The sequence below is a fragment of the Vigna unguiculata genome, chromosome 9 (genome assembly GCF_037176805.1).
Source record: "Vigna unguiculata cultivar grain cowpea cultivar isolate G323 ecotype 2 chromosome 9, ASM3717680v1, whole genome shotgun sequence".
Lineage (NCBI taxonomy): Eukaryota > Viridiplantae > Streptophyta > Magnoliopsida > Fabales > Fabaceae > Vigna > Vigna unguiculata.
Window position 1 is genome coordinate 1471908 of NC_140800.1, and position 19572 is coordinate 1491479.

General features: G+C 34.8%; 4 protein-coding genes and 1 pseudogene across 6 annotated transcripts; 3 read left to right on the top strand and 2 right to left on the bottom strand.

Moving 5' to 3' along the window:
• The first annotated feature begins 589 nt into the window (after positions 1-589).
• LOC114163795 (uncharacterized) lies at positions 590-3725 on the top strand. The gene is made up of 8 exons (XM_028048120.2): positions 590-862; positions 956-1105; positions 1997-2173; positions 2459-2547; positions 2628-2692; positions 2837-2939; positions 3248-3358; positions 3431-3725. Exons 1-8 carry the CDS (start codon positions 724-726, stop codon positions 3560-3562), a joined length of 966 nt encoding a protein of 321 aa, XP_027903921.1. The 5' UTR covers positions 590-723; the 3' UTR covers positions 3563-3725.
• Positions 3726-4799: 1074 nt separating this feature from the next.
• LOC114163796 (uncharacterized) lies at positions 4800-8416 on the top strand. Of its 3 annotated transcripts, none has more exons than XR_003599425.2 (8): positions 4800-5061; positions 5170-5319; positions 5499-5678; positions 6505-6596; positions 6677-6741; positions 6893-7087; positions 7647-7785; positions 7868-8416. XR_003599425.2 is itself a non-coding variant. In XM_028048121.2 (8 exons), exons 1-8 carry the CDS (start codon positions 4944-4946, stop codon positions 7997-7999), a joined length of 951 nt encoding a protein of 316 aa, XP_027903922.1. In that variant the 5' UTR covers positions 4800-4943; the 3' UTR covers positions 8000-8416. The 3 variants fall into 3 exon arrangements, 1 of the variants encoding a protein (XP_027903922.1); XR_003599424.2 differs by having other exon boundaries at positions 7675-7785; positions 7868-8043; XM_028048121.2 differs by having other exon boundaries at positions 6893-6995; positions 7675-7785.
• A 1018-nt stretch (positions 8417-9434) lies between these two features.
• Positions 9435-14813, bottom strand: EMB1025 (Pentatricopeptide repeat (PPR) superfamily protein). Its single transcript, XM_028047487.2, has 2 exons — positions 12718-14813; positions 9435-11595 (listed from the first exon to the last, which is right to left on the bottom strand). Exon 1 carries the CDS (start codon positions 14656-14658, stop codon positions 12724-12726), a length of 1935 nt encoding a protein of 644 aa, XP_027903288.1. The 5' UTR covers positions 14659-14813; the 3' UTR covers positions 9435-11595; positions 12718-12723.
• LOC114163274 (cationic amino acid transporter 5 pseudogene) lies at positions 9776-11548 on the top strand (annotated as a pseudogene).
• An 801-nt stretch (positions 14814-15614) lies between the features above and the next one.
• On the bottom strand, positions 15615-17573 carry LOC114195945 (cationic amino acid transporter 5-like). The gene has a single exon (XM_028086397.2). It carries the CDS (start codon positions 17505-17507, stop codon positions 15735-15737), a length of 1773 nt encoding a protein of 590 aa, XP_027942198.1. The 5' UTR covers positions 17508-17573; the 3' UTR covers positions 15615-15734.
• Positions 17574-19572: the final 1999 nt, after the last annotated feature.

Here is a 19572-nt window from a genome sequence, read left to right on the forward strand (position 1 = left end):
AAATATTCTTGTCAAAATAAGGAATGCAAGTGATAAATTGAAAAAAAAAAAAAGTAAGCATTTATTCCAAATTGGTCTTGTATATAAAGAGAAAGGTAATGTATTCTATCTAAACAAATAATACTAAGAAGACTGAAATATATTCTTCTATCTTTCATAAACTATTGAATCTTGTTTTTATTCTAGAAATGTTATTTAAATAACTTGATCTCATAATTCAAAAGATTCCACTTTTGAATTAAAAATGTATAATGATAAAAACAAAAATAAGATAATTTGCTAACTATGAAAAAATATATTTAAGTGCGTTAAGGTATATGAGCGAGTGAATAATGCTAAACAAATAGATACAAATATGCATATTTATTAATTGTTAATTAAATTGGGGCTCAACAACTCTTTTTGTTTCATGTTATGAAGTTTCTTTGTTTAGTCTAATGTTTTCAATTTGATCATTACCACAAACATAAAACAAAACAAACTATCAACTTTAAAGATGAATACAAATACTTAACTTTTCATTTAACACGCTTTCAATTAATAAAAATAACATTTTTTACTTTAAAAAAGTATAAATATTATTTTTTTATGAAGTGTTTGTGTAAAAGTTTCCAACTAAATTAGTCTCGTTCTGCAAGGAAAACGTGGGTTGGTGTGTGCTAGAAATGTCTCGTGCGTTGTTATTATGCCGAGTGAGAGTTGTATAAAGGTAGTTCCTTTGTGATGGTGGGTGACAAAGTGAGAATGGAGTCTGAATTGTTGGCACCAACAATTTCTGCAGCCAAAGTTTCAAGCCTCTTCATATACCCAATCAAGTCATGCCGTGGAATTTCTGTTTCCCATGCTCCTCTTACTCCCACTGGTAACTCTTCTTTCTCTCCTTGTTTCTGGTTGAATCAATATACACACAACTTTACTAATATTATTCATATTATATTGTTATGTTGTGTGACAGGACTTAGATGGGATCGGCAATGGGTGGTGGTGAATTCCAAAGGGAGGGCATGCACCCAAAGAGTTGATCCAAAGCTTGCTTTGGTTGAGGTTCAGCTGCCACCAGATGCACTTGTTGAGGACTATCAACCTACGAACAATTCCTACATGGGTAACCTCTTCACAACATGTGATGATTTTCTGGTTCTTTGTTTATTTCAAATTTGATGGATTGACATGCCAGTGGCACCTATATTTAACCTCTTCACAATAAAAATAGTATTGTATGAATGATGAATGATGAATGAGGAATAATGGAAATTAGAACTAGCTAGAGGATAAGATTAAGATACTTTAAAGGAAGTGAGGCTCTCTCCTTCAAAAATAGGAAGTTAGGCTATCTACTGAACTTGCCTTTATAGAAATTATTTTCATTTAACTTATTTAAAAGTTAAGATGGATAAGGATAAGTTGATTTTTTTCTTATGGGGGTGCTCAATGCTTTTACCTTCATATTTTCTTATCTTATAAATGCTAATGGAGAAGTTTGTCGAAGTAGATTTTGACTATACTTTGATACTGATACATACCCAATAGTTTGACTGGAAATACTGGTCTCTTTTGGTCTCTATGTTATTCTCTTTCACACTTTATAATTTCTTATCCTTTGGATTGGTATCTGTCTCTTCTTTCTGTATGATTCCTGGCACCAATTTGTTGGAGTGTTGTCTCGTGACCATCCTGAAACTGTAGCATTTTTCTGACAGACACTTTTTAATTCAGATTTTACTTAAGAACGTTGTACCTGTAGGTCAAATTGTAGCATTGTGGAATGGTTGAGACAGCAAGGATACCATGACATCAATCCTCCTATACTTCGTTAATAGATTCACTTTTTGTTGATTCCTCATTTGACAAATGCTTTCCCTGTGTTCTTTATTTTGAAAAATAAAATTGTAGTAGTTGAATTGATGATGGACTTTGCCTTTTCACAGTCTTCATTATCATGATTGTTTTAATATATTTCAGTATATAAATTAATGTCGCTACCTTCATATTTCAGTATTGAAAGCACCTGGGATGGAATCTCTCAAGATTTGTTTGAGTAAACAACATGAAGTAACAGAAGCTATCACAGTCTGGGAATGGACTGGATCTGCCTGGGATGAAGGAACAGAAGCCTCACAGTGGTTTTCAGATTTTTTAGGAAAACCCTGTCGACTGGTCCGCTTCAATGCTGGTAGGTCATTGAAACTATGAAACCTTAAATATTACGATAATGAGCACAAAATTAACAAGAAGGGTATGTTTCCTTAGACTCGTAATGAATTGGTACCGAACTATAACCGTTTAAGGAATATACCTGCAACATTACTTGAAAGAACTATTAACTTGCATTGCGTTGATTCATTAAGATGAATACATGTTACATTGTCTGGAGAAAGAAAGATGATTCATCTAGCATAGCTCACAGAAAGAATGAAAAACCCATTAATATGAACCTCTTCAATGTTTCCAAATGAAGCTTCGGAAGTTAGACGAGTGGATCCTAATTATGTTGGGGGACATCGGACCTATTTCTCTGATGGTTATCCATTCTTACTTTTATCTCAGGTCAGTCCAGTGTAGAAATGAAGTTTTATTTTACTTAAACTCTGATTTTCTATTCAGTATGTGTCATTTATGATTTTCAGGAATCATTAGATGCACTCAATGAGCATCTAAAGGAACCCGTACCTATTAATCGCTTCAGACCCAAGTATTCATTTTTCAATTTCTGTTGTTTTAGTACTGCAATTCTATTGTTTCATAAATTTGTTGCTAGTTTATACCTGAGGTACTGTTTTATCTAAGTGGATTACTAAACCACATAATTGAGTTTTTCAGCTCCTTCATGATGCAGTATTCTTGTTGAAGGTTGTGATCCATATTCTGAGGACTTGTGGACTGAGATAAAGATCAGTGGGTTTTCATTTGAGGGAGTCAAGCTGTGCTCCCGTTGTAAGGTGAAGAGTTCTTCTATAATTTCCCATCTATCTTATGCTCATTGGAACATTTACCTAGTGACTTGTGCTAACAACTTTAGTTTCTAACATGTACCAACATGATAAGCATATATTAGAAAGCAAGGAATGAATATCACTTTCAATTAGGGCTCAGTTGCTGTTATCACCAGATTCTAAACCAGTCATGACTTTATAGAACTTCATAATTTTTTAATATGTATGTAATTACTCTTGTCCCCATAGATTAATACCCAGGATCATATACTTATCACTAATTGGTTGTGTCTAACTTGCATGATCATGTTCAGGTACCCACAATCAATCAGGAGACTGGGATAGCTGGATCTGAGCCAACTGAGACTCTTATGAAAACTAGGTCTGGCAAAGTCATCAGACCAGATGCAAAAAATAAAAACAAGGTGAGGCACTTAGTCACCAAGTTGTCATTGAACATTCCTTATGTTTTATTGACATGTTTATTGCTTATGCAGGTGTACTTTGGTCAGAACATGGTATGGAACTGGATGGATTCTTCTGCTAAACGGAGTGGAAAAATCATTCAAGTTGGAGATCCTGTTTTTGTTCTTAGAAAGGTCTCTTCTGCAGCCGAAGCAGCTGCCTGAACTGTGAATCTGCAAGATTCTAATACCAGAAATTGAAGTGCTGCAATTACAAACTTTATCAAACATTAGTCTATTAAATTTCCACCATTCTTAAAAATATAATATAAACTTTAGTTTTGTATGTCTAATTCAATAAATATCTTTGTCCGTGTGTTTGTTTCCATATTCCTGAAAAGCAAATTAACTTTTAAAATTAAAGTTTGATGCTATGGAAAAAAATGTCCTGGAATGTAGTTTACAGAAATGTTTTCTTTTTCCTGTGTTCCGGAGCCACATGTGGTGTATTCTGTCTCATCTTAAGTGAATTACTTATTATACTTCTTTCAATTTTCTTATTTCAAAGTATATTTCTGTGTTATTATATTTTTCTTGAGTTATCACAACTATTATTCTCTTTCTATATTAATTATATTAGGGATATAATTGAAAAAAATAATGTTATCCTAAAATTTCAAAAACAACATAAAAGAACATATTTTTACTAAAAAACTAACTATTGAAAAGAAACGGAAATGGTATGTCAGGGAGATGGTATGTTAGTAGTTAGTATAAGTAGTTGATATTTAAATTCTTCTATGAACGTTTGCGATTTAATTTTTAATTTATGTATGAAATCAGGATACTAGGCATAATTCACTTCCAAGTCAGTGGAACGAGTGACACAGAAATATTAGTTAAATATTAAGTACAGTGTTTAATACTTTGTAGAGAAAAAAAAGCATAATTAATTCTTTTAATTATTAGTTTGAAGTTTTGTTTACATTTAGAAGAAAACTTTTATCACCCTGATCATTTCACCAAATTTTTAGAAAAAAAAAATTAACCTTTAAGGAAAACAGTTTTTTCTGTCAAATTATTTGATCTATGATGTGATGTCGTGTCAGTTGTCAAAAGATATTTTAGATTGCTTGGTTGAAAGTCACAAATGAACTGAGATGTACGAAAATGTGATATCTTTTACAGGTTAAATTTCTTAAAAGCAAGTGAAACAAAATGATATATCATAAAATAAATTAATCTATTTTATTATGAAATTCAAATTGTATTCCTTTTCATTTACTAAATATGAACCAGAATATACTCACTTTTTATGAGAAAAAACCATGCAACGAGTTTAAAACTGTCTCATTTTCAACCATAAATAAACATGTAACTTTGTCAGTAAATTTTATATTTTGTGATGTTTACACTTGATAGTCACGCGCGTTTCTTAATTAAGTTGTTTGAGTTTAATTCAAGCAAATCATATTGAAAAACTTGATTTCACCTACTAATTATATCAAAACGTAATGAGTTAATGAGTTTGGATTCTGTTTGATGGTGAATGTTGCTATAATAAGAGTAACCTGTTGAGAGTGGTGAGTTACTTAGAAGAGGAAGAATGGGTGGTGGAGCATCAACAACACCAACACCTTCTGCCAAAGTATCAGCCATCTTCATTTACCCAATTAAATCATGCCGTGGAATTTCTGTTTCCCATGCTCCACTCATTCATACTGGTAAGAAATTTTCCTTTCTTTTCTTTTTTCCGTAACAATTTTGTTTCTTTCTTTGTTTATGGTACAGTGTATACACAGGTTTACTAGTAGTTTTGAGTTATGTGACAGGATTTCGATGGGATAGAAAATGGATGGTGGTGAATCCTCATGGAAGGATGTACACCCAGAGAGTTGAACCAAGGCTTGCTTTGGTTGAGGTTGAACTGCCATCTGAGGCCTTTCTTGAAAACTGGGAACCAACTCAAGAATCCTATATGGGTATATTGCATTTTCCAGAACCATAGCATAATAAATAGTAAACATCATTGGCTTATGGTCTTAAACAGTTTTTACATAGCACGTATTTGTGTTGTTGAGAAAAGATGGGAATTTCACATTCTTCATAATCATTGTTGTTTTCTTCCTAGTTTAATGTTAAGTGCCACTTGATATTACAGTGGTGAAAGCACCTGGGATGCAAGCTCTCAAAGTTTGTTTGAGTAAACAAGAGCAGGAAGTAGCAGATGCTGTCACAGTATGGGAATGGACGGGATCTGCCTGGGATGAGGGAGCTGAAGCATCTCAGTGGTTCTCAGATTATTTAGGAAAACCCTGTCAACTGGTCCGCTTCAACACTGGTAGGTCTTTGAAAGTATGAAGCCTTAGAGAATAAGATAAGAAGAACAAAAAAATGTTTACAGTGGTGTTACTTTAGGCACGTAATTAATTGTTAAGTTCAGAACATATGCAATGATTCATTACAATGAGTCCACATTATTAATTGTCTGGAACTCTCTTAGTTGCTAGCATGGTCCATGGAAACAAAACGTATAATGTTGTCTCTCTCATTTTGCTTTGAATGAGAATGCTGATCAGCCTTGTTATCTTGAACAAGTAACCCAACAATCAAGATGCAGATTTCATATACTATCCATTGAAAGTTTCTTTTTGGCCTATGAAAGTTTCATATACTACAGATTTCATATCCATTGTGTTTATGCTTAATATATTTGAAACTTAGGATGATTCTAGGAATCAATGAGAGACTATGTTTTATGTTTTAAGTGGGATTAAAGCTTTTCAAATAAATCTGTTGTTTTATTCATATATTACTGTTATTTTACGCGATGCTAAATGCATGCAATATTATAACATGAACCAAATTACATTGTTTTCCCGTTGCATGCCATGTTACCTGTGAACCCAATGTCTTATCAGTGCTTTGAATGGCCTTAATGGTTATGATAACACTCCAGTGTTAATTTTCCAAACTGTAACCAAAGAATATTAACAAGCCTTGGAGAGTTGAAGGAGAAAGAAGCATACACGAGACCAGCATTAGGCCTGAATTATCTTGCGCAGCAAAGTTGACTTGAGAACAAAATTACTTACAGTGGTAATACATACAGAGTTCGAGGTATTTACTTTGAGACTGACAAATTTATTTAATGTTTCCAAATGCAGCTTCAGAAGTTAGAAAAGTGGATCCTGATTATGTCAAGGGACAACATGATACCTTATTTACTGATGGTTATCCATTCTTACTCGCATCTCAGGTCATTCTAGCTGGGAATGAAGTCTATATTTTACTTATTTGCTGAATCTCTTACTCAGTATTTGTCATTTATGACTTCAGGAATCATTGAATGCACTAAACGAGCATCTGAAGGAGACCATTTCTATTAATCGTTTTAGACCCAAGTATTGATTTCTCCATGTGTTTTTGTTTACTCCTGAAACTGTATTGTCTCCTAATATTTGTTATTTACATAGATAGACCAGGAAGGTGCTGAATTGATCTAAGCAGATTCTTAACTCACACAATTGAGTTTTATGGTGTTTCATTGTGCAGTATACTCGTTGAAGGTTGTGAACCATTTTCTGAGGACATTTGGACAGAAATCAAGATAAGCAAGTTTTCATTTTTTGGAGTAAAACTCTGCTACCGCTGTAAGGTACTTTATAATGTCCCATTCATCATTATGCGACTCAAGAACGTGGAGCACATGACTTACCCCGACACTGTCCATTGTTGGGAATAATTCAAGTGAGTCAAAAAGTCTCACGTGGAATAAAATAGACAAAATTAAATATTATATAAAAATAAAGACCCATAACATTATTGTCTTAAGGTTTTTGTGTCAAATTGTTGTCAAATATCTTATATATGTAAAATTAATGTCGTATAATCATATGAAACCACAATCTCTCAATAACCAATGATTATAACCATAACCCATATATAACCAAAACATATGACATAAAAATATAACCTATTAATGATATCAGAACTGATGATTCGGAATGACCGACCACGTAACCAAATCATATGAGAAAAAAAAAAAAAAAAATATATATATATATATATATATATATAAACCCATCATCCATCTATGACTCATCTACTCACTTCTCTGTAATGCTTTTCTGACATAGATATCTATCACATGGATTTGACTCTTCTAAAGTGAGCAAACATTTATATTGGGGGGCATATAATGTTGATTTGAATTGAAGTGCCTTGTTCACTTTAGAGGAGCTAGATTCTAAAATGCACTTGCCACTCTAATTTTTCCTGTAATTTCCTAGTTTTCTTGTTTATCCAGCTGGCTTGATTGATTGTTGTATGAGCAGATGCCTACAATCAATCAAGGGACCGGAATAGCAGAGCCTGAAACAAATGAAATTCTCATGAAAACTAGGTCTGGAGAAATCATAAGACCAAATGATAAAAATAAAAAAAAGGTATAAGACGTTGAGTCATCAAGCTTTCAATAAAGTTACTTTTGTTTAATGATGTGAAATGACGTGTGAACTGCTTCTGCAGGTTTACTTTGGTCAGTATATGACCTGGAACTGGACGGAATTTTCAGCTGAAAGGAGTGGTAAAATCATTGAAGTGGGGGATCCTGTTTATGTTCTTCGGAAGGTTTCTTCTTCAGCTGAAGCAGCTGCTTGAACTGTGTATGTGGAATCTATATCGGTGCTTTATGAGAAATTAAAGAGCTACAATGACATAAAAATGATCAACCATAGTACCTACTCCAATGAAGTTTGCTTTGCGTAGTTGTAACTGGATATACAAATGAATGCAAGCTGGGGCCTGTGATAAGGCTTGTGCAATGAATAAAGAGGTTTTATTTTTCTATTTCAATAATGGTAAGTGGTGCCAAAGATATAGTTGCACGCACAAACTGGTTGAAATGTGATTGGTTACTCATTAGTTTCATGAATCCACCCGTGTATTCTATCAAGAACAGAGCTAAAATTGTCTCCAAAAATATCCACCGAATGAATTGGCAGCAGTGTTATTCGTTGATGAATGAGTGGATTCTATCGTTTAACCATCCAATAAAATAGTATTGAAAATGTTAAATTTTGTTTGATTTTTCATTTTAGTTTTTCCCTGACAGTGAATGTGAGATGTTGTTTGGAGGCGTTCCAATGTTACTACTTGCAAGTACTAGCACTTATTTGTTTTGAAGATAGTACAGAGTAGCACCACTTAATCACTTCAGTTGTTTAAAACTCTTAATTTTGTCTGACCAAAACAGTAATGTTTTGCAAGTTAATCCTGAAAGGTAAATGTGTTCAACTATCTAACCATGAAAGGATTTAGTCGTCTATGCTATGATGGTGTTGACTATCAATCTTACAATAATTGAACAATGAATGATAAGAATTTTCAAATTATATGGCCCAAATGGTGATCACTTACACTGACAGCATCTACAGTACTCTCATTGACCTCTGTGCATCTGGCACACCAATTTGTCTACGTCCATGCACTGTTAATCTGAAAATAAACAATGGTTAGTCCTTAATTTGGACGAAAATTATGACAATTCATGGAATCTTAACCTTAGGAGACATATGTGAAAACTTCCGTTGTTTTTCCGAAGGTATGCGTGTCTTGACCGCTGATCTGATAAAGTCATGATAATGCCAACTTAGCTTCAGCATGCTGCTTTCACAATTATTGCAACCATGTGTGGACAAGTTTTTAAGAAAATACTTGATAAGAGAAAAGAATAGAGTAAACTGATTTTTGTTACAAGTTAAAATGCATCTGAAATTTTAAAAATCTTGAATACAATCGTTTTATAAAGTTAAATACATAAACTACCTCGGTTTATGAATTTCTTTATCATTGATGAAAAGAAGTTTATCCATCCAAAATTTATGTGCTGATCTAATACCAAATACTCATTCCATGGTTCAATTACTATATATATCAGATATACCGCATAAAAGAGAATTTTTGTATTGTTCCACTGTCAAATACTCATTCCAAGATCCACTTATTTATATATACTGGATAATAGAGTTTGATTTTGATAAGATTTATATATTAAAAGTCAGTTCAAAATTCACCTGCTACTTTAAAATAATAGTTATAACAAAAATCAATTTTTTTAATTTTATAAATATATAACATCCTCTTTTATATCATGTAATGATGCTCTTGTACACGTCTGTACTACAAAGATATCTACTTATGCTTGTTTTCCTCTCAAGTCTTCTAGTCTCGAGGAGCTCATGCAAGAAGCAATATTTTAAATGGCTTCAAGAGACAAGGATGAGGAGTGAAATTTCCACACAAACTGACAAGAATTTAAGACAGTTGGAACGACTCTATTAAGGACTTCTAAATATCTGCTTATGCTTGTTTTCCTCCTCAGTCCTCCACTCAAATCTACTCAATAGCTTCAGAAAAAAAAAAGCAATATTTTGAATGGCTACTAGCTCAAGAGTCAATGATGAGGCAGAACCTCAAAGAGGGTATTGGAGATGGAGCAAACAAGATTTCTTGCCAGAGGAGTCCTTCCAAAGCTGGAACAACTACGTTTCTGCGCTCTCACAAACATGGCTAAGGTTCAAGGATCGTCTCTTCAGCAGATCGGATGATGCCACTGAGACAGAAGAGCTCAAGAAACAAAGTGAGCATGACATGAAACGTTGCCTCAACTGGTGGGATCTCATATGGTTCGGTTTTGGTGCAGTGATTGGAGCAGGAATCTTTGTGCTCACTGGTCAAGAGGCTCATGACCATGCTGGAGCAGCAATTGTTTTATCTTATGTTGCCTCAGGTTTCTCAGCAATGCTTTCTGTTTTCTGCTACACTGAGTTTGCTGTAGAAGTTCCATCAGCAGGAGGGTCATTTGCTTATCTGAGAGTTGAATTAGGAGACTTTGTTGCTTTCATAACAGCTGGCAACATTCTTCTTGAAAGTGTTATTGGAAGTGCAGCAGTGGCCAGATCATGGACTTCTTACTTCACAAACCTTTTGAACCGTCCAAAGAATTCATTGCGCATCAAAACAAATCTCAAAGAGGGTTACAACTTGTTGGACCCTATAGCTTCTGGGGTTCTGGTGATTGCTTCAGTGATCACAATAATCAGCACAAGAAAAACTTCATTTCTCAATTGGATAGCTTCTGCCATTAACACTGCTGTTATTATATTTGTGATTGTAGCAGGGTTTCTTCATGCAGACACATCAAACTTGTCACCCTTTTTACCTTATGGGGCTAAGGGTGTGTTTCAAGCTGCAGCAATTATTTATTTTGCATACGGAGGATTTGACCATATTGCAACCATGGCTGAAGAAACCAAGAAGCCATCAAGGGACATTCCTATAGGTTTGGTTGGGTCAATGTCCATGATCACAGTGATTTATTGCTTGATGGCACTCTCGCTGAGTATGATGCAGAAATACACAGAAATAGACACTGGTGCTGCATTCTCAGTTGCATTTCAGCATGTGGGGATGAAGTGGGCAAAGTATGTGGTGGCTTTTGGAGCCCTAAAGGGAATGACTACAGTGCTTCTGGTGGGGAGATTGGCGCAGGCACGTTATATTACTCACATTGCACGATGCCACATGATCCCACCATGGTTTGCTCTTGTGCACCATAAGACCGGAACCCCAATAAATGCTACATTGTTGATCACCATTGCAAGTGCCATCATAGCTTTTTTCACAGGCTTGAAGGTGCTGTCAAGCTTGATATCTGTGAGCACACTCTTCGTCTTCATGATGATATCTATTGCCCTTCTGGTGAGGAGGTACTACGTCAGAGGGGTCACACCAAAGGAGAACCTGTTAAAGCTAGTCATCTTCTTGGGACTTATCATTGCTTCTTCGATGGGAATTTCAGCCTACTGGGGGCTGAGGTCTAACGGTTGGTTTGGATACATTGTGACTGTTCCTTTTTGGTTCTTGGCAACTCTAGGGATGTCGTTGTTTTTGACTCAGCAGAGGGCGCCAAGAGTTTGGGGGGTTCCACTTGTCCCGTGGTTTCCATCTTTGTCAATTGCAACAAATGTCTTCCTTATGGGGTCTTTGGAGTATGAAGCCTTCATAAGATTTGGAGCGTGCACAGTGGCAATGCTAATCTACTATTTTCTCTTTGGACTCCATGCAACTTATGATATGGCTCACCAACAAGAAAAGCTGCAATCGAAAGTTGATCACAGAGAAACCATCAAGAATGAAGGGCCATAGACATTGCATATTTGTTTTGAGCAGAATTAGATTTCCCTCACGCAAACCTGTTCCACAATTTACATGATATTATTCATGCTAGTAACCCTTGAATAGTTGAATAAAAAAATGCAGGTCATATTACTCAACAAGAATAGAAGAATTGAATAAATATAGCAGAATCATGTTTCAATTCATTCCTACTTGCACAGTGTATTTTCTCTGAAGGTTATCCAATGCAAGGTGCAAGGTGGCCAATAAACAAAACAATTCTACAGAAATAGCTGAAAATAGATATAAGGTTTTTTAATAAAAATGTTTACTATATCAATATTCAACATTTCAGCTCACACACGGTTAATATCACTAAGAAATGCTTTCTCCGCTTCATAAACAAATTGCAAACATTTGATACCAAATATATCACAGCCCGAAAACGGTAGCACTTTGAACAAATTACTGTATTTACTGAATGGCTCAGAAACAATGCTTCAATAACATGCATAATTCTCTCTAAAGCTTTGCATACCATTATAAAATCATCATACCAATTACCAGAGCATATTTTTGACAGAGTACATTGTACTGTGGAAAAAACCGAAAGCTATAATCAGCTAACAAACCTTTTAGAAATCAAGAATAAATTACCAAAACAAAGTTGCTTATTACGCATTATACAACAAGAATAGAGAAAGTTTAAGAAACTTAACATACACATGAAATGACCGGATAAACAACAATTGTTGATACTTTGACTATTCGTTTCATTCCTTATAACCCCACAATTTTTCTCACTCAATCATCATCTACGACTGTGATAGTTAATTATGGAACTATCGTATTTTTATAGATCAAGCATCTTAGACAAATTTAAAAAGGAAAAGAGCAAGGAAAACAAGTAGCTTGCATAGAAAGACAATTCTGGGTCCTGTAGACAACCATTATCAAAACATGAGTCTTTCGTTCTGTTTCTTTGCACCTAAGACAAAACAAAATACGAACTATGCATTCTGCACATCTCCAAACAGGCAAAATGAATATAGGATAGCAGAAAAGGTCGGTATTGAAGTGTATAACACCATCTGGCTTTATGAAAGTTCAAGGCGTTTGGCTTGAGGACCTCAATCAAGCTCCCTGTATCCAAAGTTCCTAACATCCAAGAAGAATTGTAATTGAATAACATATCTTACCAGATTTCAGCAACTTAGCTTGCTCCAACATTCACTGATGACTTTTCGAACATTTTTAGGTTTGCAGAGCTGTTGAACAACCATTGCCCATGTAGAAGCTTTTGGCAGCAAAAATTTATGCAGCATCACTTCGATGATTTTGGAAGCACCTATTGTTCTCTGTCGCTTAACTAGCCTTACTACAAGCTCATCTAGAAAATCCCTACCATCTTGAGGTGGATTCACATTTTCTCTTAAAGTTTTCAAGAAAACGTCGCACGTAATAAAATCAGGATCACAACCTTGATCTAGCATAATATTTAGAATATCAATGGCTCGAGAGATGTTATTATGCATGCAAAAAGCATTTAAAATTATGTTATACGTTATCACATCCGGCTGTACCTCCGGCCCCTGACAAAGCATCTGATTGAAAAGTTTCAAGCCCTGTTCCATTAAGTTAGCATTACAGAAGCAATGAATCATTGAGCTGTAAGCCACAACATCTAATTTAATTCCTCTACTCAGCATTTGCTTCCACACCATTAAAGCCTCCTTAACCTTCCCATCCTTGCACAAGCCATTAATGAGTATACTGTAACAAACCTCATTATGATTACAATTATTGGTTGCCATCTCTTTCCAAACAAGAATAGCTTTATGGCTAATGCCTGCTTTAAAATAACCCCTCATGAGGGAACTGTAAGTGAAGGAATTGGGCAAGTAACCTTTACTTTTCATTTCAGATAAGATCTCCCTTGCTTCATCTAATTTCCCTTCTCGGCAAAGCCCATCAATAAGGGCACTATAAACTATAGTATTTGGTTCACATCCCTTTCCAACCATTTCCTTCCACAACTGCATTGCATGATTGAATTTTCCCTCCTTGCACAGGCCACTGATAAGGGACGAGTACACAAATTCGTTCCCACGATGGCCTCTCTCTTCCAAGGAGACCAAAACTCGAGCCCCATCAGAGGCTCTACCTTGTTTAACAAACCCATTAATAAGTGTTCCAAAAGTAACATCATTAGGCACACATTTACTCATCACCATCTTATTCAACATACTCACCGCTTTCTCCAACTTTCCCTTGAGGCACAAGCCATGAACAAGTGCATTATAGGTCACTTCATTCGGGACACAACCCTTGAGAAACATATTATCAACAAGCTTAGCCGCACGTGCCAAGTCACCGTTCTTGCACAATGCACTGATCAACACATTAAACGCAACGGGGTTAGGGAAGGTGCCCTCAACTTGCATTTCATCCAACAACGAAATCGCCTCGTCGATTCTACCCTCCTGACACAACCCATGCATCAAGGTAGAATACGTGTATAAATCGGGAGCACAATTCCTTAGCGGAATCTCTCTAAAAACCTCAACTGCTTGATCAACCAAACCAAGCCTACACATGGCCTTAATGACCAAGTTAAAAGTGAGTGCATTTGGGTGTATGTTGAAATTCTTGGAAGCAACAACATGTGAGTAAAACTCCAAGGCACGATTGAAAAGACCCTCTTGAATAACCACATTGAGAACCGAATTGAATGATTTCACTGTTTGTTTACACTGAAACTCACCCCTCATTCTGAGGAACAAGTCCACAGCTTTCTCAGGCAAATGAGCCTTCCCATAAGCTTTGAACATAACAATGAAATTATTCTCTAGAAAAGCCCTTCTTTCGCGCTTCATTTGATCAAGGACCACTTCCAGGGACCCAAAATCGAGGGTAGAGGCGTGGTTCTGAATGAGGGAATAGAAAGACAAATCACCCAATTTGTAAGAACCCATTTTGGTACCTGATTTGAAGATTTCAGCCGAAGGGTGAGGCTGAGGGCCATGGGTAGAGAAAGAGTGAAAGGGGAATGCTAGGGTTAGGGAGAAATAGCGATGGAGTGTTGTTGGAAGATGTTTGAGAAGGTTTGTTGTGGAGCACTTGGGCATAGCATGGATCATTCCAAAAAGGTGAGGTTTTGATGTAATGGGTAGTGTCAGTGAGTTGAGTTCAGAGTTTTGAGAATGTTAATGTCGTCTTGTCGGAGATGGAGCGCGATTATCTTCTTCAGGTTTTGCATTTTCAAGAATACGATGCGGGAACAAGAACAAACCATTGTAAGACCTAACTATAATTAAAAGAAAATCATTAAACTATTTTGCTTTGCCATAGTAAAAAAGTATATATTATGTATAAGATCTTGTATTTTAAAAATGAGAACTATTTAATTATATAATAAAATTATTAGAGAAACTCATTATATTGAGTTGAATAATGAATATAATTAAATTGAGTTAGGTTTATGTTGTTAATTTTTGTGAACCAGTTAAATTCAAGTACAATTTTAGTTGATTGATTAATTAAAATTTAATACAAAAAGGAAAAAAAAAACTATTTTAAATATAATTACATTTTATGTTAATATTTCATTTTCCGAATGTGATAAAATAATCTCTCGATTTAAGGTGGTGATTAATTCGTACATAATTATTACATGTAATACTGTTATGTTTGCTTGTGTAGTCTTAAAAAAATAATATAAACTAATAATTGAATATTAAAAATAATTATGTAAAGAGAGATGAATTTTGTTTTTATTAGGTCATGTGTTGGTGTGTCACTTATTTATTTATTGTTCACATCTTTTTTAGGCATAGATATCTTAGAATCAATTGAATATATAACTATTTTAACAAAAAAAAAATTAAACATATAGTTCCTACTTCAAGAATTAATTTTTGTATTTGTGTTATAAACAATTTATATAAATGCTTTTGGATATATTACATTAATTTTTTACAAATAAATAAACAAGACTTTTTTTTTTTAAATTAAACAGCTTTGATTTTTTATTTTAAAATTTTGTTTTGTTGATAATTGGGACTTTGAAGTTTTATTACAAGATTGTCTTGCCACATACAAAATAAACATTTTTCTTAAGTTTTATGAAACAACTTTACAAATTATTATGTTTCCAATAGTCTGAATCCAGTACCAAATCTGATTCAGAATACAAACAGATGAGGATACACTTTATCTAAGGCCCTTCATTCTTGATGGTTTCTGTGTGCTCAACTTTTGATGGCAGCTTCTGTTGTTGGTGAGCCATATCATAAGTTGCATGCAGACCAAACAGAAAATAGTAGATCAGCATCACCACAGTGCACACTCCAAATCTTATGAAAGCATCATACTCCAAAGACCCCATCAAGAACACATTTGTTGCAATTGACAAAGATGGCAACCATGGCACAAATGGAACACCCCAAACTCTTGGCACCCTTTGCTGATTCAAAAACAGTGACATACCTAATGTTCCCAAGAACCAAACAGGAACAGCCACAGTGTATCCTAACCAACCATTAGGGTTCAGTCCCCAGAACGCTGAAATTCCTATTGAGGAACCAATAATGACCACCAAGAACATTACCAGCTTTACCAGGTTCTCTCTTGGTGTCACCCCTCTCACATAGTACCTCCTCACCAAAAGTGCTGCAGATATCATCATGAACACAAAGAGTGTGCTCACAGATATCAAGCTTGACAACACATCCAAGCCTGTGAAAAAAGCTATGATGGCACTTGCAACAGTGATCAAGAGTGTAGCATTTATGGGGGTTCCTGTCTTAGGATGCACAAGAGCAAACCATGGTGGGATCATGTGGCACCGTGCAATATGAGTAATATAACGTGCCTGTGACAATCTTGCCACCAGAAGCACTGTGGTCATACCCTTCAATGCACCAAAAGCAACCACATACTTTGCCCACTTCATTCCCACACTCTGAAATGCAATTGAGAAAGCTGCACCAGTGTCTATCTCTGTGTACTTCTGCATCATGCTCAGTGAGAGTGCCATCAAGCAATAAATCACTGTGATCATGGACATTGACCCCACCAAACCTATTGGAATGTCCCTTGATGGTTTCTTGGTTTCTTCAGCCATGGTTGCAATACTGTCAAACCCTCCATATGCAAAATAAATGATTGCTGCAGCCTGAAACACCCCCTTAGCACCGTAAGGTAAAAAGGGTGACAGATTTGATGTGTCTGCATGAAGAAACCCTGCAATAATCACAAATATAATAACAGCAGTGTTGATGGCAGAAGCTATCCAATTGAGGAATGAAGTTTTTCTTGTGCTGATTATTGTGATCACTGAGGCAATCACCAGAACCCCAGAAGCTATAGGGTCCAACAAGTTGTACCCTTCTTTGAGATTTGTTTTGATGCGCAATGAATTCTTTGGACGGTTCAAAAGGTTTGTGAAGTAAGAAGTCCATGATCTGGCCACTGCTGCACTTCCGATAACACTTTCAAGAAGAATGTTCCCAGCTGTAATGAAAGCAACAAAGTCTCCTAATTCAACTCTCAGATAAGCAAATGACCCTCCTGCTGATGGAACTTCTACAGCAAACTCAGTGTAGCAGAAAACAGAAAGCATTGCTGAGAAGCCTGAGGCAACATAGGATAAAACAATTGCTGCTCCAGCATGGTCATGAGCCTCTTGACCAGTGAGCACAAAGATTCCTGCTCCAATCACTGCACCAAAACCGAACCATATGAGATCCCACCAGTTGAGGCAACGTTTCATGTCATGCTCACTTTGTTTCTTGAGCTCTTCTGTCTCAGTGGCATCATCCGATCTGCTGAAAAGACGATCTTTGAACCTTAGCCATGTTTGTGAGAGCGCAGAAACGTAGTTGTTCCAGCTTTGGAAGGACTCTTCTGGCAAGAAATCTTGTTTGCTCCATCTCCAATACCCTCTTTGAGGTTCTGCCTCATCGTTGTCTCTTGAGCTAGTAGCCATTCAAAATATTGTTCTTTTTCTTTTTTTCTGAAGCTATTGATTTGGGTGGGAGACTAAGGAAGAAAACAAGTTTAAGAAGATATTTAGAAGCATGGGATTGAGTCCTTCCAAATGTCTTAAATTCTTGTCGGTTTATGTGGAAATTTCACTCTCCATCATTTGTCTTTTGGTGTACATTCAATAGCAGAAGGGCCACATCACATGATGGTGATCTATCAGAAAAATAAAAAAACTGAACTTTCTTCAGAAACAGCTTGAAAGTGTAGACATTTTTTTACCCTTGTGTGAGACTTTTTCAGCAGATAAAACACAGACATATCCAACAAGTGTTTAAATTGCTTCCCAATAATTGAAATAGAGCATGTAAGACTTTCCTTATAGGTTTCATAGTTTTGTTCTTACTGAGAGTAAAAGCGTCAGCATGTTGGAATTCTCGGCACGTTGTTATCAAATTAGAAATGAAGGCACGATGTCTTTGGAAAAAACAATGAAGTTGTCGTCACACTGTGCCGACTAACATGAAGATTCCATGATTTATCACAAATTTCATCCTAATCTAGAACTAACTGTTGTTTATCTCTAAATTCAGAGAGCATTAACATAGACTCATATAAGTGACATATACATTAACTGATATGAAAATTCTATTCATTCTTTTCTTATCACTGAATTATCAATCACTGTCCATTGCACAAGTCAACACCATCAAAAGATAAACCCATATCCCTTCCATTTCCATGTGCATTATTGGATAAATTGTGTTGTCTATTTGTTCACATTGAATATACGTGGTGTTTGCTTTATGAAAACTATGAGATTTTGCCAAGGAAAATCTTGTTTAGATGGTTTTAATCTAAGGAAATTATAGTTATAAATGTTTGTCTAACTAAAACAGTAAGAGTGTGGTGGAGAAAATAAGTATACACATTTTATATACTACATGATCTATTGAATATGGTATAGTGTGGAAGCTCTCCTTTGAGTCATGCGGCAAGCGCGTCAGAGAGCTGGAAGTTCTACTCTGAGCCACAAAGAGGTGCAATGCAAAGAAAACAAGCGGTGGTAAACAAAAAACAAAAAACAAAAACAGAGGTAGATAAAGGACATTTTCTGATTATTGTTATTTATCTTAAATAGGATTAGAAAGCTATAAGGGATACAGAAAAACTATCCTAAAATGTACCGGTTGTTTACTGCATTAAAATATCATACTTTTTTCAAGTTAAGGTGTTCAAGGTTCTTTATAAAGAATGCATGATGTTTAAGTTTAATTAAGTTTCAAACCTTTTTTTGTAAATTTAAGTATTTTAATTGAGTTTTTATTATGAATTTATGTTTTATTGACCGTTTAATTTTTGTAATGTTTATTATCTCATTTACTTTTATGTCAACGAGATAATATGATTATTATTTATAGTATTTTTATGGCTAATTAATTCGTTTTTTACTTTTGTCTCGAATCTCTTTAAAACGAAAATATTCTAAAGCAAGAACTTTTAATTTAATTTTTACTTTTTGTTATAATTGTGTTTTATATATGTCATTCCTTATTTTCTCTTCCATTTTTGTTGATACTCCTTGTTCTTTACAACCTTGAAATCTTCATCAACCCTTTATTTATTAAAAAAAATGTTTGTTTAACACAATTTTTGTAAAGATAAAATAATTTTAATAAAAATTAACTTTTATATTTGTACGGAGAAGGGAAAGTGAATAGTAGTGAGAAGTAGTATTGAATGATAACAAAGAAAAAAAGAGTAATGTTAAAATACTAGCGTCTTATTTATTAATGTAATGTCTTAGTGAGTGATACTAATAAAACTAAAAGTGAGTATGCATATTCCAAAAAAAGAAAGTTGCTCTTATTTAAGGCATTGTTTGAATCAACGATGTTATTAAATTTAATAAAAATATCAATATAATATTTATATAAAAATTAAGTTTGTTATTTGAATAGGATGAAATTGGTTTATTTTAATAAAAATTGAAATTAGATTGAGATTAAGTCAATAACAAATACGATGGCTAAATTAAGATTAAGTCAATGATATGGTACAAATGATAA